Genomic DNA, 24460 nt, shown 5'->3' with positions numbered 1-24460 from the left:
CCCACGCGAGTGTTTTCCAGATGTTTTTATGGCTGTATTGTCCCGCGAGTCGGCGTCAACCCTCCGATAATTCGAACGGACGATGAGTTGGCGTAACGGTACCGACTGCGGGGCAATACAGTCTTCGATGTTTATATCTCGGGAGGAACACGCCGCTCGATGAAAGCACGAAATTGTTTTTTTTTGCTAGATGTGGAACTTTCGAACGGACGACTCAATAGACAAATTGTCTAAATGAATCTCGGATTCTCATATCTGGCAAGAATAAACAACGATTGCTTCGTCGAACGCAACACAAAAAATTTTTAAATAAATTGAGATTAATAATATGACTCCAGTAATATGAGTATTACTATCGGTAAGACTCACCCATTCGGAGAGGAATTCACCTGCTGCTTGAACACTTGCCCCATTACTGTGCCGATTTTGATCATTGGGAAATGATGCCTAGGTAGCGCTGATCACAGATATACAATACACCAAGAAGTCACCTTGCATTTACAACACTTCGCGGTCACTAACACTGATCACTTCACCAAACGAGCACTTGACCTTTTAATGACTGACAACCGATTATTTTGAAACGTTCTGCAGCTTTCCGTAAATAAAAACAAGATGTTACACAGTTTCGGTGGCGAAATTACGATCGATACTGACGATTTTTTCCGAAGTCTCATTCCTCGTGCCCTTGCATCCCTCCAGCGCGACTTCTCAGGGTGTAGCTTCGTCGAAATACTCGAATTTGATTTGTTAGTTGACACCAATGAGGTTGGGTCTTCTTCGGTTCCTTCTTTTTGGTGAAGGTGGTAGTGTCTTCTTCAGGTCGAAAAAGTCGCAAACAAATTCCTGGGAGAAAGCAAAGGCATATCGGATCAGTGTAGGAGACCGTAACGAGTGTCTCGCAGATGTGGCCGTTTATGACCACAGGTATTGCCCTGCCTGATTGCGGAGGAGCCATCCGTACCCGATACTGAAGACAAATGCAAGGTAACTTCTTGTGGTGTTGATCGGATTCGGCACAGTGACCCAATGGGTCAAGTGTTCAAGCAGTAGGTGAATTCCTCTCCGAATGGGTGAGTTTTACCGATAGTAATTACTCATATTATTAGAGTCGTATTATTAATCTCAATTTATTTAAACATTTTTTGCATTGGTCCGCTATAATAAAAAAAAAAAACGAATATCAGTGTTTCCGTTCTTTTTACCGATTACAGCAACTAATACGTCCAATTTTCGTTCATTCATTATGAAATAAGTATTTTTGTACAGTTTTCAATGTTTTAATACACAGTAAAATAACGTAAAATCCGTAGGAACTACGAAAACATTGCTTTTTATTTTCTTTTCTATGGCATTATTATTTTATTAAATCGGCATTATAAATTCTTTTTTGTCGTTTTTTGTTTTACAACTTTATTAATTAATTTTAATATTTAAGAAAATTCCACGACATTTGTCGCGGTTGCTAAGGTGTCTCTGATGTTTTTCGTAATTTTTTATCCAATAGTTTAGGAGAAAGTGGGCAAGAACGTAAAGATCTTGAGTTTCTTGTACAAGCTTCGAGCACGGTGAGTGGTAGTCGCTGGTCGGCCGAGCGCTCGCTATTCGTGCTCTCTAATTGGTCGGGTTTTTTCGTTAATAACTCGTTAACAAAGCTTCGGAGGACATTTTTCCAAAGGATAATGTTGTTTAAAATCATCCCAGGAATCTCCCATTTCCAGCTCCCGCACTTAGTTTGGAATACCCTGTATATTTTTGCGCGATGAATTTATCCACATAAATAGTTTTGCTCAAAAAATGTAAAGGTACATATTAAATGTTGGTATGTGATATTAAACATAAAACATGTGTTTATTAATATGTGCACTATAAGTAAACTCAATATTTAATAATACTGGAACACAAAAGGTATCTGCGCACATAGCTTTCACATCGCGGGCGAAAAATAAAAATAAAAATATATGTATCTTTGCGCAGATTGGTTTGAGGAGCAAACCACACGTCAAACAATATATTGAGAAATGCCATTTTTATTATTATTCGCAGGAAATGACAGTCGGCTTCTTGAAATTTTGAATATTAGTGTTGTAAAAACTCTAATTACTACATTACGTTAATATGAAATTATTTCTTGGAACGAATTATTTTGAGGAAATCATCTGATAGAAGTGACACACACAGTTTGTATATCATGTATATCTTTGACTACTAGGTTGCAACTAATAGAATTGGGATAGTCTACCCCACCGTCCTTATTCATCAAACCTTCCAATTATTATACCGCTTCTTACAAAACTCCTTTAAAAGAGTTTCAAATTTCTGGAGGACTGCAAAAGTCCTTTAGAAGATTTTTGCGTGTAGAAACTCGCGAAATTCTATAACGCTGAAATAATGAAGTTCAGACAGTGGAAGAAGCCAATGTAACACTCAATATAATCCGTAACATAAAGCATTTTAAAACACACATAGATTTTGTTCCCATTCATTCTTAAAGTTAAAATTGTAACTTTCGAAATTTATTCAATAAATTGTATCGGATTATGTAAAAATATCTTAATAATTACTGTAATGAGTAAAAAATGTACGTAATGTTCTACGTCGTCGTAAGAGATTCGTCGCATTCCATACGATAATTTTATTTGGGAAGTCCATTTTTGTTATTGAGGATCTTACTTATGTTAACACCGTAACCGAGGGCTAGATAGTCCGTCCGAGGGTCAGGGTTTTTGGAAGTTTGTTATTGTTTCGTGGACGAGCCAACGAATAACTTTGCACTCGTTGGAAGCCACTTCACGTATGTGAACGAACCGAGTGCGCAACGGCTAACACCGGGAGCCACCTTAGATTTAAGTAGGTTTTCGTGGACGAACCAACACTCAACTTGGCAAGTATCGGGGGCCACTAGGATGCAATAAAGACTGTGGACGAACCAGCGAGTAACTTTGCACTCGTCAGGAGCCACGGGGCGTGGACGAACCACCAGTACGTAACGGTCAACACCGAGAGCCACTTGTAGGTTAGGAAAGAGAACCTTCGCAAAGATTGCGAAGATGTTAGTATAGCCTCGTAACTTTCAAATTTGTAATATATCTCGAGCGACAAAGATATAATATTGTGGGATTATTACACGTTCTCTTCTTATTGGATTTTAGAAAGGTTTTGATTGAACTAAGTCCAATTTAACAAACCTTATAAAAATGTGTATTATTACGAGTTTAAGTTTGACTCAAAGGAATACAAATGTTTATGAATTCAAGTGTCGCGGAACCAAGTCCTCTCTCTCTAGATTACGCACAGAGGTATGCGGGGGACGCGTCGTTAAGACTACGTTACAGTGAATTTACTTTATGTACTGTACTCTATGATTCTGCTCGAAGGAGAACTATTGCTCGATCTTGCTTCCAGTCTAAGCCGCGTACTAAACTCGAACTGGATTGGAAATGAGCTCCCGAGACCGAATTTCTTGGCCCTCCGATACTCAAAAATCTATGAGAAAAATGCTGGGGACCCGGCTGCATCGCAAAGTTTCCGAGAAAAATTCAATGATATTGGTTTCAGAGAATTCTATTAATTGGGTGCAACGGAAATGCCTATCGACCATTGACGCCACATTGGCGTCATTTTAAGAGATTTTTTAGAAGAGGGGTCGTCATAGTGTTAATAATCGCTTTGATTCGTTGGAAGTTGTCTGTTTAAGAAAGGTAATAGGTCTGGCGTAGGTCAGTGATGGTTATGAAGTCTTCTAGTTTGGAAGTAGTTTGGCTACTGAGTTAAACGTTGCAATGGTTGTCTTTTGTTTGGGATTGTGTGTGATGAATTCACTGTATAGATTAGTTCGATTGTATTCTATGTTTCTTAGAGGTTTTTCGAATGTTCGTGTTGTTCATGGTGGTTGTAAGTATGAAGGGTGATCCTCTAGGTCTATGGTATGGTTACCCGACTTTGTCACTCAACACGTGATCGGTTCTTCGCAGATATTTTCTGTATTTTCATCGTATTGGTAGTTCGAGAGGATCGTGTTTATGTAACTAGCTACAACGACAAATGATACTATGTCCTGGGGATTCTTTCCGAACCTGTTCTGTAATATTGCTTTTAGGAAACAGAGTAACAATAATACTTTTAACCAATTAAGTTCTTTCTCTAATAAGATATGTTTGCATACAGAGAAGACATGTTACGTATAAACTTGAGGTGGTTAATCTAGAGACACATAAATGTGGTTAACTAAAAACTGGCTTATTAGCACGATGAAGTGTAAACTACAACAGTTTGACTCCGACTGTCCTCGCGCCCTCACATCATCCTTTCTTATACCTTACAAACTAGAGATAGTAACAGGAAGAGAGAAGGATGGAAAGAGGGCTGGAAAACGAAGAGCAAAGCGGACAGAACAGAGAGAAAAGTGAAGAAAGTAAAAAGTGGAAAATTGTCCTGAGCCTCGCGCGGATCTGGCCACCAGATGTAACTGACGATGACCAGACCGTGCCAATCCTTGGGACAGGATGTAGAAAGAATAGGCAGGAAATTGTAAAGCATTAGAAGAAAAGGTTAAGAACAGCGAAAGTCGAAGAGAAAGTCAGAACAGAAAACGGAAATGGAAATTGAGAGAAAATGACACGGCCGTGGTGGCAGTGCCGAACTGCCACAAACTGATTAACGTTCTGGCATCAATTAAAAATTTTATGTCTTCGCAAAAGACGTATTTAAAAAGTGTCTAAATTTTTTTGACACTGAAATAATATTGTTTAACCCCATGCAAGAATAGGATACGCGAGGATATAAAGAAAGAGCACTCTCCTTTGAACCTTCTTCTATTGAATAAAATCTTCTAACATAAGGACGAAAAGACCCCTGTAAACCTCTTTTTGTCTAATTTTGTTCGTAATGTTGCTGCCCTGACATATCTGATTCTATCCCCTTAATACTGTGTCATCGACACAGTCTTGTCTTGCCTCTGCCATTCTACCGCATGGACAAGTCTCTGAAGGGGCGCAAAAGGCAAGAAATAAAGACAGTGTGCAACATAGGTAGTTATTTATCAGGAAATCATCAAAAGTAGACACGCACCGATTTATTAAACAAATTGCTAATTAGCTCAGATTCGCTTATTACGAGTTTACGTCCTATTCCAAAGACCAGACTGAAACATTTACCACTTGAAGTACTAGAATTATTGAAACTATATGGGAATTTAAAATCAGAAAATAATTTAAGCAATAATGATTCCGAACATAATCCTATTATTGCGAATACTTCTTTTAATGATATAATTGTTTTAATTTAATAATATAATTCTTTTTTCTCTTCTTTCTTCTTATCAATTCTTCTTATCAAATATTAAAATGTGTGTCAAATATGTAAAATAATGAAATTAGAAAAATAAGTAAAATATGTGTACCGGTTCAGACACAATATTGTCGTGCTCGTTAATCTCTCGTTCGAGTTTTTCATTCTGGCTTAAAAAGCCCGAACAGGGACTACTGACACGTACAAGGCAACCCAGAATTGGAAATGAAAAATGCAGTACTATGTAGGTCCGTTCCTTCATTCGTCATGCTGGGCACTGTTGGCTTTTATTCCTTCCTATCAGTTTATGCGAAAAGAAGGTACGAGCTTTAGAGTAGGCTTGTCATGAAATTACTAGCTGAAAGAGAAAACAGGCCCTTCTAACCCTTTTACAGTAGGCTACTTGATGGTGTGGGATGCGCTTTGGGGGCGAGTGAGAGCCTATATTCTCGTCTCGACCAGTGATTTGATGGCGAACCTGGTTGCGACCGGTACTGTTCGAGGGTAGACAAATAATCTGAACGCATAATTATATTTGCTGAAGATCGTAAATCCTGCCACGAGAATAGTGAATGCCGTAGTAAGGTGCCTCTCATGGGACTCGCGGTGCTATTGTGGGACGCGCGTGAGTGGAGAGTTTACGTTCTGTATTATGTTTATGTTACGTATTATGTTAAATATTAAATACAAAATTACGATATCACATTATTTATATATCTTTTATACATATTTGGTAGAAGTAATGGCGCACACCATTTGAGCGTAGTGATGTAAATATTCTCCAGCGATGGACTTCAGGCGTCGTCATTTTGGAACAAAAAAATTTTCAAAAGTGTTTTATAATAGCTTTAACTATTAACTTACAATACGTTATATGATTATGCTATATTTTTAAAACTATAAATAAATAATTTAAGCAACAAGAAAGAATGTGGATTTTTTTGACGCTTCAAGGGTGGTATAACCACTTAATTTTAAAGAACAATTTTAAAAAAGATACTATTAATGTGGAAATCGACTAAAAATGTAAATTTTATCAAGATAACGATACGAAGCAGGAGGTATTGGTAACGATCGAATTGTACCAGAATTTTTATTGTATATTTGTGCTAATATCATACAACCTCCTCTAGACTCTTCCAATATGAATCCGATTGAAAATTATTGGCCAAATTAGATCAACAATTTCGAAACAGTGTTATACATTCAAAAGAAGAATGTAAGAAAAGAATGGCAGCGTATTTGTAGGGATTATTTAAAAAAAGTTATTTTTAATATGTTAACATGTTTAAAATATCTTAGCCTAGAGAAAGGATGTCGTATAAAATATGAATTCTTTAACTAATAATTTTAATTTTAATTTTATAAGTTCAAATACATTCATTACTGCTCGAATATTTTTGTAACATACGATAGTTGTAAATAAAATGTTATGTATGCTTTAAATTTAAATAAAAAATTCTTACATTTTTGTTATTTGTAGACTATACTATAACATTAAATAATCTTTTTGTTTTGTTGATTCTACAATTTTCTGTAAGTATATTAAAGGGTACTAAAATCAAGTCATATATCGATGACCGAGTATTTTTATGCTTGACTGTAGGTAATCCCTCAGTTTAAACTTTTTTCTTAGTTAATAGTGTTTGACGTACTAGGTCAAATATAGTTTCCACCCTAACTTTGAGAATCTTTTTCTTCTTTAGTATGAATGAATCCCAATAAAAAGAAACGTCCAGAATATTTTCGACTACTTGTTAAATTTATAAACTTTTATCAAAATCATAACTTCGTGCAATTCCCTTGTAAGTATTTAATTGTTACGTATATTATTCAATAAGGTCCCAGCACATTCGCTTATTTCTGGTTTGAAAACGTCGTTAATGCGATTTCTATTCACTTCAGGAATAAAGATTCATTTTGCACTTATTGATAGTTATGTTTTTTGTTTGTTAATTTAAATTGTATGACCGTGAAGCACAATCATGCAAATCGAATAAAACATTTCCTGTTCATTCGATGTGCACGTGACAAATAATATTTTTTAAGGAATTACGTGTATAATGGAGAAAAGAATCTTGATGCCTGTTTAACATGTCCATACTATGTATTGCAGAGCAATGTTTACTGGGGAGTTGGCGGAATCTCGACAAACTGAAGTCACGATTCGTGATATAGATGAAATGGCAATGGAATTGTTAATAGATTTCTGTTATACATCTCACATCATCGTCGAAGAAGCAAATGTACAAACTCTCCTTCCAGCTGCGTGCCTTCTTCAACTAGCGGAAATTCAAGACATATGTTGCGAGTTTCTTAAACGTCAACTAGACCCCTCTAATTGTCTAGGTATACGAGCGTTTGCAGATACTCATTCCTGTCGTGAACTTTTACGGATTGCAGATAAGTTCACCCAACATAATTTTCAAGAAGTATGTTTTTGCATAGCTCAAAATTTGTTTATTTGATTGATTCTGTATTAAGTTGTATCATGTTCATTTCTTTTCAAAAAGGTAATGGAAAGTGAAGAATTTCTATTATTACCTGTTGGCCAATTAGTAGATATTATTTCATCGGATGAATTAAATGTACGAACAGAAGAGCAAGTGTTTAGCGCAGTTATGAATTGGGTGAAGTATAACGTCACTGAGAGAAGACAACACTTGGCGCAAGTTCTTCAACATGTACGATTACCTCTCCTTAGTCCAAAATTTTTAGTTGGAACTGTGGGCTCCGATCTTTTGGTACGATCTGATGATGCGTGCCGTGATTTAGTGGATGAAGCAAAAAATTATTTACTGCTTCCACAAGAAAGGCCACTAATGCAAGGACCTAGAACACGACCTAGGAAACCCACTAGACGTGGAGAAGTATTATTTGCCGTCGGAGGATGGTGTTCTGGAGATGCAATTGCTAGTGTAGAGAGATTTGATCCTAATACAGCAGATTGGAAAATGGTAGCTCCGATGAGTAAACGGAGGTGTGGTGTTGGAGTAGCTGTATTAAATGACTTGTTATATGCAGTCGGTGGTCACGATGGACAAAGCTATTTAAATAGTATCGAACGGTACGATCCTCAAACAAATCAATGGTCCTGCGATGTAGCACCTACTACATCGTGTAGAACCAGCGTAGGCGTCGCGGTATTAGACGGTTTCCTTTATGCAGTAGGTGGACAAGATGGCGTTCAATGTTTAAACCACGTAGAGAGGTAAGTTATTCTAATGCCACCAACTTTTATTTTATTATATTTTCATTAATTTTATCTGATAAATAAATTAAAGTGGAAGACATTCTTTATAGGTATGATCCAAAAGAAAATAAATGGTCTAAAGTATCGCCAATGACCACTAGAAGACTGGGCGTTGCTGTTGCTGTACTAGGCGGTTATTTATATGCCATCGGCGGGTCTGATGGACAATCACCTTTAAATACAGTAGAAAGATATGATCCAAGGCAAAACAAGTGGTCTCAAGTATCCCCCATGTCTACGAGACGTAAACATCTAGGCTGTGCTGTATTCAATAATCTAATTTATGCCGTTGGAGGAAGAGATGATTGCATGGAACTGTCAAGTGCAGAGCGATATAATCCACATACAAATTCCTGGAGCCCAATAGTTGCCATGACATCAAGACGGAGCGGAGTAAGTTTTATTTTCTTGTTGTTTCTATTTAATTAAACCTTATTCTTACTTTCGCATATTTATGCGTTGCTTTATTACCTAGAGGTGTATACAATTTCTGCACAATTGTTAAACATTCGTTAAGGTAGTATTTTATTTACTTATGTATTGCAGGTTGGTTTAGCGGTAGTCAATGGGTTACTGTACGCTGTAGGTGGATTCGATGGAACTGCATATTTGAAAACAATCGAAGTTTATGATTCGGAACAAAATCAATGGAAACTGTGTGGCTGTATGAATTATAGAAGACTTGGTGGAGGTGTGGGAGTAATGCGAGCTCCACAAACAGAGAATTACATTTGGTAGCTCAGGCCCCCCTCTTCAGCCCAAATGGCTGAAACTCCAATAACTCCTCTCACACCAATAACACCCGTTACACCTGTAACCCCTCCAGCACCTGTATCGGTTCCTGTTGTTGTAACTAATACTCGAAAACGCTATCGCCGATCAATGAGCATAATATAAGTAATACGTGCATTTGACAAGACTTTGCCTTTCTCAAGATAAAGTCGTTCTATAAAACTGTTTTGCATTTATTTTGACTTACTATTCCCTTTAAACATTGATTATTTTTATATAGGGAATAAATAGTATACGTTTCAATATTTTAAAGGGTTTAATATTTTTAGACGAGTCTAAATGGGAGAAAAGATGTCGTATGACAACATTTTCGATCTGCTGTCATTTTGCAATAATAATACATTCAAATTAACAGTACGGTTTTGGATTGAAGAGTAGCTTGTGCATATCGGTGAAGCAGACATATTGAAATAATAAATTGCTGATTCCGGACTTCCAATTGTTCCAGAAAATGTGTACATGTCTGGAAGACTATCAAGATAAGATACTCATGGGATCTTTGCGATTGAGGTGAACACATTAGGTTATCAGTATGTCAATTTTTTGATCGAATACTTGCACAAAACTATTATACTCTCTTCTATAAACATCATTACTATTGAAAGCTTTATAACTATTGAATTATAGAATATACAAAATGTGTTAACACTTCTTTTCAAATTATAGCATCTTTCAATTACTCGTTTAGTGTACTGACATGTTAACGTTGAGGTCTTTTTATTGCAAAACAAAGGTAGATCGAATATTTTGTTATAAAACATTGTGCGATCTATTTAAGCTTCTTTAACAGCCTTTAAAATATTGAAACATACAGGGTGTAATAAATAAAACTTTCGGTATTTTATGGGGTAGTAGGAGATTTAAATTGCAGCACAAGATAGCCTATAACATAGTATTCGATCTGCTTTCGTTTTGTTGTATCAATATCTTAAAATTAGCATCATGTTTCGAAACGAAAAGTAACTCACGCATATCAGTGAGACAAACATGTTAAAAGAGTCCGTTGATTTAGCCTATTCGGTTACTTCAGAAGGTTGTGGTTGTTTCGGAAGACCCTTAACACGTGTTAAAACCCTCATAAATATCATTTCTTCAATGAGATTCCTATTATAAACGGTTCCTGCTCTTTTGATTACTGGGTTATCGTGAGTAGCTGACTGCAGGCAGTCTTTTGGCCTACACTTCTTCTGTTTGTGTTACGTATGTTGTTTCCCACGAACATTTCCGATCTTGTAAAGCTTTATGAAAATTAAATCGTATGAAATACAACAAAATGTATTAACACTTTTTTGCTCCATTTCTGTCCTTCAGTGCAGTTGTAAAATTACAAAATATTTTGATTATTAATTTAGCATATAGATATGTTAACTTGAAAACATTATTCTTGCAACATGAAGGCAGATTGGACACTTTGACATATGACATTTTGTGCTCCAATTTGGGTCTCTTATCGTCTCTTTAAAATATCGAAGGATATATTTGTTATACCCTGTATATTGTTTATACTGTATTTAAACGTATGTTATGCATCATCTCTTATCATATCTTGTTTTTTAAATTATCTTTTTTACATTATGTATATTCTCATTCAGTTTACAAAATGGGCAACAACAGACGTCAGAAATTTTGCGGGTTAGATCTACATATCAAAATGAGATGGAAAGAAAGAGTGACGAAATTGCGCTCGAGACTTCAGTTTCGAGTTCGTACCACTTTAAAAAAAAATACCTAAAAGACACAAAATGTGTGTGATACGAGTCTTAATTTATCACTGAAGCACAATGGTCAGATTCAGTGACAACAGTGCTTCAGCCACTTAAAATAATTCACTTACCTCGTAATGATGTACGTCATCAGTTCAGTTATGAAATAAGTAAATCTTGTATCATTCTATAAGGTTTTTCAACGATATTTTGAAAACAAAGATTCAAATATAGTTTTGTTACTTTTAATTTTAGTTTTACTTTGACATGTAGAGTCTTCCTTTAAAATTTCTGACATTTGTTATTGAGCATCCTACATAATAGGAATTACAGTCGTTTGAAACTTACGTATTCGTATTATTATAATTTGATGATACTGAAATTATTATAAACATTTGAAGAAGATATGTTTATATGTTTGAAAAGAAATATAGAAAGGCAAAATCTTTTTTCAAAAGTATCATTAGCAGAATGTTCATTTTAATGATATGCTCGCACTCTCATTTTTTATTAATTCGGAAAACAGTTTCTTGAAACCCGCATTGACATTACAACTTCATTATGAGGGACTGTTTGTGCACTCTGCAATACAAGAATAAATACTGAACCAAATAAATTGTTTCTGTTTCAATAGTATGCTGTTTATATGCATTGTATTTATCAAGAAGACTGAACTGAAACCAAATATTACATAAAAATGATACATGAAACAAATGTTTCTGGTTCTCTTCATATTTTTGTTTCCAAACATTGTATAAAGTATATTTAACATATGGCATGGGTTCATCATATACTAAACATTGTGGTACTGAAAGTACTTTTCTTTTGTGTTGCCGTTTTGCATCATTACAAAAGACAAAATTTCAGAAATCCTTCTCCTTAGAATAACACTAAGGTAGTTTTATTGTACAAAGTGGTGATAGGGATCATTATCCAACAATTTCATAATGTAACTAATGTTTGTGATAATAATATAAGACATCAAACTGAGTTGGAAATGTAAGCAATATTTTGTTAATAAATATTGTTTTATGATTACTTGCAGGATTGAAAATTTACGAACAGCTCTAAGTATGTTGCATTTATGAGATTGTTGAAGGAAGAAAAACATGTGTCTAGCATAAGGATATACAGCTATACAAATTTGCTCGATTCAGTTGTACTACAATTTGCTTAGCTAAATTTTAATAGTAGAGCTGCCGAAGGTGACATATGCCTATTTTTGTCAGGGTACCAAAATTACAGATTTTTAAAACGTACATATTTCTTAAAAGGAATGTTTATTTATACATTTCTTTAGTTTTATTCAACATTAAGAGAGAAAAAAACATGTTTTTAAAAAATAAAATGTACATAAGAAATAATTGAACGGGTCATTTTGACCCTTTTGGTAGATACTAAGTTCGGGATGGCCAGAGTTGATATGCGAAATTACTATATTTCCCCTTTGTAAGATCTCGCAGGTAGAGATTTGCACACGTCTTCTTTCATAGCGACACGTGTAGGAATCTTTTTTATTTTCTTAGAGTAATAAATTCTATTCTCAATATATTTTCCTGTCAACAAATGATCTCAAGTCTCCTACCACTGGCATAATATCTCTAGCCGTTCCGACTTGATAAACATCCATCCCTGCCATTATTTTTTCTGCACTTGTCGATATTACAAGGATTCAGTAAAGAAAGCAAATGGGTATAATGACAGTAAGGAACTTCTGCACTTGAGAGTAACAAAAAGTTCAATTTCCACTATTTTCATCATAAGTTAATAAATGAATTGGTAAAAGTTTCTTTATGAAAATAAACTGAAATACATCATTAATCGAACTAATTTTAATAGTAATCAACTGGAATATACTATTCCATGACTTTAACCGCAAAACTAATTTGTTTCAATGTCTTCGAAATGTTTAATTGTTACAAATCCGTTAAAAATACATACTTAATCAGTATGTATATCTCAAAACCGCAACTACTCTATACCTCCAGCTCGACTGTTGAATAAAAACTTCGGATGAAATGAGTAATGCTACGAACATTCTTCAGATAAACATACTATTATTTTTCACTAACTGCTTTTATTCTTATTGACCATGAAAATAAATTCATAAAAATATTTTGTAATATTTTCTTATTTCAAACTTTTTTATAAACAATGAAATTATTGAAGATCGGTTAAAATGGACTAGTAAATATTGTTACTCGCAGACGAGTTTTATTACCACCAAGATATCTCTTAAATCTATTAAAGACTCATCACTCCGATGGCAACTTCTAGGGCTGGTTCGTTCAATAATGCTGCAGCAAAGTCAGTTTTTGGCTTTTCGTCATTTGTACAGGATAAAGGATCGTTCCATCCAACAACGGATACATAACTTACTAACCACACGAGTAGTACCTACCAGTGCGAACGTTATTACGTGGTAGGATAGATTACACAAATTCAATATTACTGCAGTTTAGCTAAGGTAGTGATTAACGCATGTATAAGCCATTGCTATTTATTTATAGCAATTTGCGCCATACACTTAGAGGTGATGATGGACACTGGTGCTCCAGACAAAATTTATGGTGCATCGAATAGTCTGTTCTTCTTTCGGATTACTAATACCGACAACAAGAATATATTTAGTATAGTAGCAGTAGAGGATATCGAGTAGAGTTTCAATTTCTCTGCGGTATCTCACTTTTGGCAGTCATAAGAGGATGCTGGTAAGTTCATAAAACACTATAGCCCGTTCACCGAATCGAATCAACGGATGTAAACACAATGGATATGGGTGGGATAAGGACAGGGAACGTCGACACGCAGAACAAAGAAAAAACATCTTCATTTACTGACTTCTTTTGTTGAATGGATTATACATCTGCAGATTCGAAGCCTACGTGAATTTCTGGTCAGTATAAACTATATTTGACAATCTTAAAGACCAAGAAAGTGCGGTATTCGAAAATTTGAGATTCATCAAAAATCGGAGTAACGACAGATGGAGAACACATCTTACCGCTAATACACGAACATCATACCATGACAAGTTGGTAACGATTTCTTTTCGATTAGAGTTTTATCATCTTCCCAATGAGAGTGTGTATACGTGTTTAATAGATGCACGCATACATATTTCGTTTTGCAACAGTCTAACTGATATACAAATGTTACTTAAACTTGTTCAAAAACTTGCTTATTCTTAATTGAACTATTGTGGAGTATGATTTTGATGCAAAAGGGCCCGCCAAGTACATTTTAAGTTTAATTTTTCAATTTGTGTATGACTCCTAAAGCGATGCTTGTCATGAAAATTTTTTAGAGTGTACATTGTGTATGACTTCTAAAGTGATACGTATATGGCAAATTTTTTAGAGCGCATATTGAACTAGTCACATAAACTATAAAAAGCTAATATACTTTGCTTTATTATTTGATTTCGATACTTTGTAAGACCGGAATAATCACGATTTCTGTGGTTGTACTTGGCGCATATTTTTACACTGACAGTGTTTTTGTTGGGATTTAGTTACTTTTTGCAAAGTTTACCTCTTTTTTCTAGCCAACACGAATGTGCTAATATGTATATGTATATAAATTTGTCGCTACTATTTATTTATATAGATATTTAATGCAATCATACTTTGACTTAATAATTTCTGATATGTTACCTGATAAATTTCACAGTGCCATATTTATTATAACGCTGTTAAAATATGCAACACTTCTACTTCGAGCAATTCTCCAAGAAAAATATATAAGCGTTCTTGACATCTCTAGGCCATTTTTTTCAGTTACAAAGGCATCGTCAACGTGTAACCAAGTAGAAATCACGACTTTTAACGTACGTGCATAACGATCCTCGTGTACATCGTTCCCATAAAGAAATACAGCAGTTACAACTTTATAAGGTTTTTCATTTATATGTATTTTTGCAGTAAGCACAGCATTTATACTTTATTATCGCATAACAACATTTGAACGACTAAAACATTTCTAGGTAAAATTATTTCCGTTGTTACAATTCTTTGAGATTATTTGCAACTACAATATTCGCTATGAAATTTACGCCAGTCTGAAAATTTTTCTTCAAGCAATTTTAGTAGTGTTAAATTTGTTTTATTAGTATAAGAAATTATAGGAACCAGAATTGTACAATTACGTTGCAAAGTGACATCAGTACAGCCGCAATTTTTACGGAGGATAGTTACGAACATTTCCTGCTCTATCTTACTTTTAAGATATTTCAGTTTGGTACATAAAGCCACACAAAATTCAGAGGCATCTTGCTGTACATTTCGAGAAAATTTTCCTCGTATGAAATATCTAATGTTCGTAGTATCTAAACTTTATTTATTTATCGCCAACGCATTAGAACCATGTACCTACCATAACAACGTTCTTATCGATACGCATTGTAACATGCATTGCACTATTGCATTTGCGCAACAAGACACTTTATCTAGATTCAAAAATCCACGTACATTCCACTTCATAACCATTTTTGCAGATGTAAAATCGCGTTACTCGTAGCCCACATAAGATCCGCAACTTTGGATCTTCGTTTTTTCGTAACTTTCATAGCCTTTAATTTGATTTGCAATTTCGTCTCATTCAATTATATTCCAGAATTACCAGTTCACTGGCTTTTACAGCGTGTTGACACATACAAATCTTTATATCGATAAAATACTTGTATTTACATCAACTTTTCTTCCGTGGTAAATTAATATCACGTAAGAAATCACTGAACTGACTTTTGCTTAAGTTGTTTTATTACTACACTCTTTATCTGATACAAAATATGTCTTACTGAATTTATCGCTCGCTTGACTTCGCCTCTCTGCTCCCAACCGAATACTGCCTCGAATCGTTGTTGGTTGCTATCAACAGTTGGTTGCTATCAACTAGTTAGTCCTTGTCAAAGGAGAGAGGGTACACCTCTTACATTGTTTTGTTTATGAGGTCAATCATAGTTTGGATAATGTAAGGACCTATACTTGAAAACGTCCTTTATAACCACAACTCAATTCCTGAACGTTGTGGCCTCCTCTTAGGTCTTTAAGCTGGGCATCAAACAAAAATGAAAATCATGTATAAACTAAGCTGCTGTGTTTAGCAACTAACTAAAGTATAACGCTCAACACAGCGTGAGGATCAAAATTAACTAGAGGAAGATCTTTCAACGACGTAACGCGAGAAAGCGCAACATAAACCTGTTCGCAATTAAAAACACTGTTTCCAACATGCACAGTAGCATTATCGAGACTAAGTCCTTGGCTTTTATGAATAATAATTCCATAACTGAGCGATACGGGAAATTGTTTTTTAAATATAAAAGCCGTGCCCATTACTTCAAATTTCACAGTAATCTTTTTCACCGTACATTCCAATTTCAAAGGTAGAACAATTGTTATCGATTCGACCTTGTTCGTATCGTCAATAGATCTGGAAACAGACAACACCGCGCTAACAGTGCCATTAATAAGATCTTTGGTAACGTCGGGGTCTCGTCTGATCTTCGCCCCAATTTTAATAATTATACGCCTAGAAAGCCCTGTCGTGTGAGAAGCGTTCTCGTCAGTTTTATCTAAGGATCTATGATAAGAGACGCGATACTTTTCGTTTCAAATAAGGTACACAGTCTATCATATCTTCAGCTTCAAACACAATTTCTTCCGACGATATTGTCTTAAGTATTTCTGTATTTAAAGTATCGCACATGTGACAGGTAGGTAATAAACAAATCGCATCGAACGGCAGTTTCTTTATACAATAGCACAATTCTATTGTTTCCATAATTTTTTAGAAATTTGTTTAATAATAGTAATAATAATAAATTTGCCTAAAAATAGAAATTTTTATTTTTTGGATTAGCTTGAGGAATGCATCTATGATAAAATATTCGTTAACAACAAAACATAATTAGTAATTAGTAGTTAGTAATTAGTTTCGTGAGAGAAAGAAAGTTTGGATTTTTCTCTCAATTAGCGTCGAGTGCATTTAGTGAGCTGAATTTCTTCAGAGTTACAAATTCTATGAACCAGAATTCATGGTCAGAGTTTAGCTGTACGTAATAGATTATATTATGATTACTTCTGTAATCGATTATTAAAGTAATCACGGTAATTGTACTCATTCATGGATTAGCGTTATTGAAAAAAGGCGCATATTCCGAGGCCCCGATTCCCCCTGCGAGGCCCGATTTAGTCGGCCCACTCTGTGGTCCTCGCGGAGATACAAAGGGAACGGGAGCACACATGTTGCGCCACACCGCGCATCGATGACGACCAACTGTTCCCGGCCTCTATACTACACATATGTATGTGATGACAATAACAATAAACGAATCAGAACGTCCTAACGTCTCTTCAATTTTGAACAGAGGTGCTAATTCTAGATTTTCCATTTGTACTATTAGAATCATAAAATTCTAGTCGATTCACTTTATTTTCTGTTTTAATTACGTATGAGAAATTAAAACCTTTCAAATTTCCTGCCTATTTTGCTGTATCACGTTTGTATAGTGACGATACTGTTTTAGAAAATCACTTATTGTCTGTATCTCGAAACAAGATCCCTGGTGGCCAGGGCCTCTAACTTGCAGTGATGCCGTTTTTCAGATTTGTGAGTTGTATTACTCCCATACGGCATGCGCCCTTCTTAATGGGTCTTAACCAATTACCTACGACATGGTTAGTTGTGGGATCTATTCTCTGTCTTTGTCTCACGTCTATTATTTTTTCTTTGTTGCAGGTACTCCCAAAATCGTTTCTATGGTCGCTGAGAAAGGTGACGAATTCTATTGGTAACTTAGGAAGGCTCGTGTCGTACAGAAGAAATGGTGGACAACTCGAAGAATATCTTTTCATGAGGCAGTTCGAGTTATACTATTCTGTGTAATGGAAATACATATATTGTAAATATTTGTATGTAACAGTCACTTAAATAATGCTTAAGAATTAAATTAATATAAATGAAATACCGTTAGTGGTTTGGTATCTTGTTTCAGAAATAAAAAAGGAACTACGAGTAACAAATAGTAACTAAGAATATAATATGGTTGTAGAGGAATCCGTGAGATACAGAAAAACTCTAAATTATGCACATTTAAATAACTGTTACATAAAAGAAATGTATTTTTATCATATACAATAGTATAATATGCACTAGAATTCATCTGAGTGCATATAATACTACGTCATGATCAGAATTCCTTGCATTTGTCGAAAAAGTGATTAATACTCATAATTCAAATTTTATAAAAGCGAAATAGCTGATTTCACATGGGCGCCATTACATTAAACTATCTGCAGATAGAGAAATCTGCTTTATCGGATCAGTGAAAGACACGAACTTACTCTTAAAGGACGAGAGATCTGATTACCTGCACAATCTGACAACGTTGCGAGAAATGCATATGTGCTGAGTCCCTTCTGAGTCGAGCGCCAGTCGCTTGGCACGCCATATGACTTCTTCTATCGAAATACAGACAGTAGTTACTGATTTTGACTAAACTATTGTGAACTTCGAAAAAAAAGATGGTGTAATTAAGGTTAGTAAAGGTGCAATTTTTCAGTGCGATCGGGTATACAAAGAAAATATTACTATAACATATCGGTATGTTTTCATGTATGAAATCTGGATTTCGTTTCTAATTTTTTTTTAACTGTGAGAGTGCAGTTAAAAAGGAAGGTATTTTCGGAGGGTGCTATTAGAAAGGAATGGGTTAGTATTTTTTTCCAAAATTCGTACTTCTACAGACTGAGGTAGGAACGGTTAAAATTACTACTACTGCTAAAGCTGCATACACTATGTTACATGGTGTTGTTGGTGCGTTTACGAGAACGCGGCGAGACCCTCGCGGTATCTCGTCGTCGCGAGACTGCCTAAATATGGTCCCCCACCTATGATCGAGTGACAAATCAGAAATCAATTAAGATTGATTGGTCATATTGATAGCGGCGGGGATTTTGGCCCGCGACTGGTACAAATACGCGAGATCCGCGATCCATATAAATATAAGGTAATTCGCGACCATCCCAGAGTCGAGTCGAATCGTAGTCCGTAGTCCGAGCAGAATCGGAATCGGAATCGAGTCGGAGTCAGAGTAAGGGAGTGTGAGAGAGAGAATGTGGCAAAGATTGTCAATACGCGGAGTATTAAAAGAAACCGTGTGAAAACAAATAAAGTGTTTAGTTGCCTTCATCGGGACTCTGAAACTCTCTACCCCTCTATCCTCTCTCCTGAAAAACTCTTACAGTGTATACAGTATTCCACAATTTTAGTACGAGTTTTAACAGTTTCAGCTAATTTCAAACTCCAGCCTTTATAGGTTCCTATACACACATACAGCAATTATATGACATTGATCTCTGTATCTGGATACGGAGTGGGGTTTAGCTTGATAGAGCAATAGAGTGGCCATGTTGTTAGAATATAATAAGCGCGACGCTTGTGGGAGACCTAAAATACTAAGATTTTTAATTCACCTATATGCTCATTTTTTCTGTACATTTTACTCATTTCCGAAAATCTAGTATCTTGTGGATTGTAGAAATTTTTTACATGTGAAAACATACACGTGAACTGAAAATCTTAATATTTCTGTTCCTTCCCAAGCGTCGCGCATGTTGTATTTTCATAACATAACAGCACTGCTATTGCTCTCATCAGCAACCTATGTCCAGAAGCCCTATACAGTATCTAGGTATAGAAATCAGTGTTATACAGACATCAGACATAATTTTCTCAAAGAACCCAATTCTCTAGGTCAACGAACTTTTTCAATGTGTTTATCTCACCAATTTCCACGCACTATTCTTCGTTTTAGAACATGGTGCTAACTTTAAGGCATTATTACTGCAAAACGGAATGTTATAGAACATTTTGTTATCCAGTTCAGGTATCCTACCACTCTTTAAAATATTGAAACGTATACTTATTACACCCTGTATGGATACTTATACATTGTAACGTGGCACCAGTGTCAGCCACAAAGCGGAACCTTTCCTGGAGCAAGAGGGGCCTTTAGTGCACACCATCAGGAGTTTAACGCGTTACTAACATCTCTTTTACACCCAAGCTACCACGGTTATTTCGACGACTTAATTGCGAGCATTGGCAGGAGACAAGGGCTATATAACAGCGGAGCCATCAAAGCGGTCTCTTGCAGCGGATCTTCGGAGTCGGGAAGCGGCCAGGGTACCAGCCGCTCCAGGGTCACTCCGCCCTGCCCCCACCGCGGTGGGGGTCCCATGATGGGCGAACCGGAGGAATCATTATCTGCCAAAATGTCGAACTTAAATGAAACATTGGGGAAGTGGGGTAAGTCGCAGGGCGACTTGAGCAAGGAGCGCAGTTCGTCAGTGGGAAACATCCCAGTAACGGTCGACTGCGCGAGTAAAGAGCAGGGAGGCAGTTCTTCCTCGGACGGGGGCCTACAGGAATGGGTCGAAAAAGTTAGATCCTCCAGGCCCATGTCCGAGGCAGGGTTCGACAGGGACGCATCGGTTGAAGAACACACCGATGCGGAGATCACTCCCACACAACACGCACGGGACGCGCGCATCAGCTGGGCGCTCGGTCAGTACCTTGGCCCCGGCTGGGATAGCCGTGGCGCTGGTGGGAGTGACGTGGGGAAGTTAGGAGAAGAGGACAGGGACAAAATGTCCTTGACCGCCTCCGACGACGAAGGGAGTGTGTCTTCCCGTCAGTCCACGAGGTCCCTAAGATCCGGGACATCCGTCGGTGGCCGCAAAAGGCAATTGCCTGCGGCGGATGCCGACGGAGATACGACTGCGGGAGCACAAAAGGAACAGAGCAGGAAAAAGAAGAGGACGGACACCCTGCCCCCCATCGAGTCTCTTAAGGAAGAGATGATGGGGCAGGACACGGGCTCCCTGGGCGGTATCATAAGTTACCAGCTGACAGAGGTGGAGAGGGTGGCGAACACTTCGGGCAACCTCAAGGGGACGTTCGTCAGGACGCTGCGAATGGCTGCCCGCATCGTCAGTGTCGCTGCTGTTGAAATACAGCAGCGAACTGTAGCTACCGCCAGCCAGACAATGCTCGAGGAGCAAAACATCAGACTGGCGGAGCAAATGCGGGCTATGAAAGCCGAAATTGTAAGGCTGCGGCAGGAGAGGGAGTCTGCCCCTGCGGTTGGGAGAGACTCCACACCCGGCGGCCAAAGAAAGAAGGCCGTGACGGATGGGGAGCTTATGCCCCCGCCACCGTTGCCATCGCCACCCACCACCGTCGATCCGCCCAAACCGGCGTTGGACCAGGCCTCATTAGTAGAGGCCTTATGGTCCAAAATGGAGACGCTGGTGGAGAAACGGTTTAGGAGGGCTGAGATAACCCTCCTCGTGGGCAAAACCGCCCCCCAGGCAAGTGCACAGGGGGCGGCACCAACAAAGGTGCCAAGAGCACCAGCTGCTGCGGTCATGGCACGGCCGCCGCCGACTGCATCGGGGGAAACCCCAACGCAAAGAAGGAGGAGGAGGAGGAAGGAGGCGAGAGCCAGGACCCGGCGGCCGTTGATGGGCGACGGGCGCGCCCCACTATTACAGTCGCGGTAGCGACGCCAGCCCCGCCCACACCAGCAACCACGGGAGGCACTCCCACTCCCAAACCTGCTGCTGCCGGGAGAAAGACAGCGGTGGCGAAGACCGGTAGCCGGGCAAGGAAGGCTGTGGACCCGGCGGTGGCCGAGACAGGGCCGAATCGGGAGCCGAAATGGACGGAGGTGCTCGGTCGGAAGCGGAAGCCGGCGGGACAGGCCGCCCCCGCTAACGAACCTGACGGCTCCCGTCCAGTGGGGCAAAAAAAGCGCCGAAACGGCCGACGGGCGCTGGCGGGCTGCTCCCGCTAGCGCGGCCAATGGCCCGGCGAAGAAGGGGGCTCCCTCGGCCCGCCCCACTCGGGCACCGGCAAAGCTACCTAAAACGGCAGCCAATAGCGCTGACCGTGATGAAGGGAGCCGGCGCCGACCTCGGTGATGCCCTTAGACAGGCAAAAGCCAACATTAAGTTGGCCGACCTGGGCATCGCCGAGATCAGGACGAAGCGGGCCGTCACGGTCGGGATTATATTGGAAATCCCAGGCCCGGAGGGAGCCCCTAAGGCAGATCAGCTGGCGGACAGGCTCCGGCAACTTTTCGCGGCTACGGAAATTAAGGTCGCAAGACCGAAAAAGACGACGGAGATGCGGGTGGCGGGGTTGGATGACTCCGTCACCCAGCGGGACGTCGCTGCCGCCATTGCGACACAGGGAGGGTGTCAGGAGGGGGACATAAAGGTGGGCCCCATCCACCGCTCGCCCACGGCGCTTGGTACGGCGTGGGTGCGATGCCCCCTCACGGCGGCCCGCAGTTTGGCGGCTGCAGGAAAGCTGCGCGTGGGCTGGACCATGGCCCGTATCGATGTCCTGGCGCCTCGTTCCCTCCAGTGCTACTGCTGCTTGGAGACGGGACACGTCCAGCAGCGGTGCACCGCGGCGGAAGATAGGAGGGGACGCTGCTATAAGTGCGGCGCCACGGAGCATCGGGCGGCGGAGTGCCGCGCGTCTTCCCCAAAGTGTCCGCTGTGTGCGGACCTGGAGAGGCCATCAGGCCACCGACTGGGGAGACCGGGCTGTGCCCCGCCCTCCAAGGGCCGACGACGCGGAAGGGCACGCTCAGCGATGCCAGCGGGGCAGGTGGAGCGCGGCGGGGACACCGCTAAGGCCGCCCCTCCGATGTCCTCCCAAGTCCCCGCCGGGGCAGGGAAGGAAAAGGTGGTCGCTGCAGAGGAGGCTGGGTCCTCTGCAGCGCCACAGACCCATACAGGGTCCGGTAAGAACGGCCTGGAGGAGGCCATGGAAACGGTGTAGAAATGGCTACCCTCCTCCAGGCCAATTTGAAGCGCTCCCGCAGGGCTCAGGACCTGTTTGTCCATACCATGCGGGAGCGATCAATAGGACTGTCCGTCGCCGCCGAGCCGTACAATATCCCCGACCTCCCAGATTGGGTCGGGAGTCGGTGCGGCTCGGTGGCTATTACATGGAACTGGCCGCCCGCATCTCCTCCAGTTACCGTCTTAGCGACGGGGGAGGGGTGCGTGGCGGTTCAGTGGAGAAATATCGCGGTGGTGGGCTGCTATGTGTCGCCCAACTGTGACCTCGCCTCTTATGAGTCATACCTGGGCGGGGTAACCGCATGCATCGGTCAATGCATGCCCCGCCCGGTAATCGTCCTGGAGGACTTTAATGCCCATGCTACGGCGTGGGGCAGCCCCAGGACGAGCCGTAGGGGCGAGGTCCTAATGGATTGGACGGCCGGGCTGGACCTTCGGTTGGTTAACCGGGGTCGGCAGCACACGTTCGTTGGGCCGCAGGGGGTGTCCATCATAGACCTGACGTGGGCAACCCCCTCCGGCCTGCAGCGTGTGTCTGGGTGGAGAGTGGCAACAGAAGTGGCGACCGTCAGCGATCACCTCTATATAACAATGGAGGTGAGGGTCGCCGCTGCTATCTCCACCCGGAGTGATGGGCCCCGGTGCCACGGGGGCCGGCGGGCTCGCCCGCCACCGCGATGGTCCATGAAAAGGCTGAATTGCAGCCTCTTGGAGGCGGCCGCTCATGCGGCGGCCTGGCCGGAGACACCAGCGCTTCGCACGGCTAGGGGAGTACTGGAAGTGTTCTTCGTAGTTCCCAGTGCCCCCCGAAACGCCTTAGGTTGGCCACCGTGGAGTTTTGGTCGGTAAAAGTCCGACACTACCCCGAGCCCTCCCCAAGGGTTCGGGGTGTCCTATGAGGATTTCTCCACGTAAAAAAAAAAAAAAAAAAAAAAAAAACTCCGCCCGGCGAAGGAAGCGACGGCTAAACTGGAAGGTTATCTACTAGAAGACGCACGGTGGGAGGACTGCACCATAGGTACATGTTGACGCACCGAATAATGGGAACCAGCCAATGCCGCACGAGGTTGGCCACCTCGCTCTGCGTTCCGGATAAGAAGTCCTCCGCGGAGAGACGTAGGGATGTTGCTACGGGAGCTATCTCGTGGGCAGACGATGGCAGCGAGTCCTGAAAGTACGGCGTTTAATACTGTGTTTCGTATCATTGCCGGAAAAAGAGTTCCAGGGGGATTCAATGGGCCCGTGCTAATCGCCAGTAGTTATTCGAACGGCGTCAATAATTATTGGACGCGAGGTTGCGCGACACGAGCGAGCACGTAGCGATCTTAGCCTACCGCATGCAGCGATCTTAGCCTTTTTCTTGTACGGGACGCCGAACGGGACACGGATAGTGAGTCTTCCCCCATTGTTCTTCCCAGTTAATACGGAACATCCAAGTTCCAACGCGAGAGTACGAGAGGGCCGACTCCTGGTGGTAGCATAGGCCTTATGGCAGGAAGAAAGCCTTCGCGAACAGATTTACCTGAGCCTGCAGGCTCGAA

General features: G+C 40.1%; 2 protein-coding genes across 5 annotated transcripts in view; both read left to right on the top strand.

The window, feature by feature from the left end:
- Positions 1 to 17931, top strand: part of Dbo (Kelch-like protein diablo) — a 37485-nt gene extending 19554 nt beyond the window's left edge. The window contains exons 3-7 of one of the 4 annotated variants that reach the window (XR_013003065.1): positions 7406 to 7721; positions 7803 to 8500; positions 8593 to 8935; positions 9089 to 10479; positions 17779 to 17845. Coding sequence is in view for 3 of the 4 variants with exons in the window: in XM_076390202.1 (XP_076246317.1) it covers positions 7406 to 7721; positions 7803 to 8500; positions 8593 to 8935; positions 9089 to 9233; positions 17779 to 17834 (1558 nt within the window). In the remaining variant the exon portion in view is untranslated. Of the gene's footprint in view, positions 1 to 7405; positions 7722 to 7802; positions 8501 to 8592; positions 8936 to 9088; positions 13119 to 17778 lie in introns of those variants that run through there. The other 3 variants (XM_076390202.1, XM_076390205.1, XM_076390204.1) reach the window with 3 other exon arrangements.
- Positions 17932 to 22898: 4967 nt separating this feature from the next.
- On the top strand, positions 22899 to 24015 carry LOC143186479 (uncharacterized). The gene is made up of 3 exons (XM_076390158.1): positions 22899 to 23708; positions 23740 to 23895; positions 23938 to 24015. Exons 1-3 carry the CDS (start codon positions 22899 to 22901, stop codon positions 24013 to 24015), a joined length of 1044 nt encoding a protein of 347 aa, XP_076246273.1.
- The last annotated feature ends 445 nt before the right edge of the window (positions 24016 to 24460 follow it).

This window comes from Calliopsis andreniformis, unplaced genomic scaffold (genome assembly GCF_051401765.1).
Source record: "Calliopsis andreniformis isolate RMS-2024a unplaced genomic scaffold, iyCalAndr_principal scaffold0001, whole genome shotgun sequence".
NCBI classification, from domain to species: domain Eukaryota; kingdom Metazoa; phylum Arthropoda; class Insecta; order Hymenoptera; family Andrenidae; genus Calliopsis; species Calliopsis andreniformis.
Note: the sequence above shows the minus strand (reverse complement) of the source record. Positions and strands in the feature narration are given on the sequence as shown.

Bases quoted from the DNA above. Each gene is read 5' to 3' on its own strand.
- LOC143186479 (XM_076390158.1), top strand. From the start codon at position 22,899: ATGGCTACCCTCCTCCAGGCCAATTTGAAGCGCTCCCGCAGGGCTCAG. The intron at 23,709-23,739 runs GTAGTTCCCAGT...GAAACGCCTTAG, and splicing joins GAGTACTGGAAGTGTTCTTC to GTTGGCCACCGTGGAGTTTT. The intron at 23,896-23,937 runs GTTATCTACTAG...ACTGCACCATAG, and splicing joins AGCGACGGCTAAACTGGAAG to GTACATGTTGACGCACCGAA.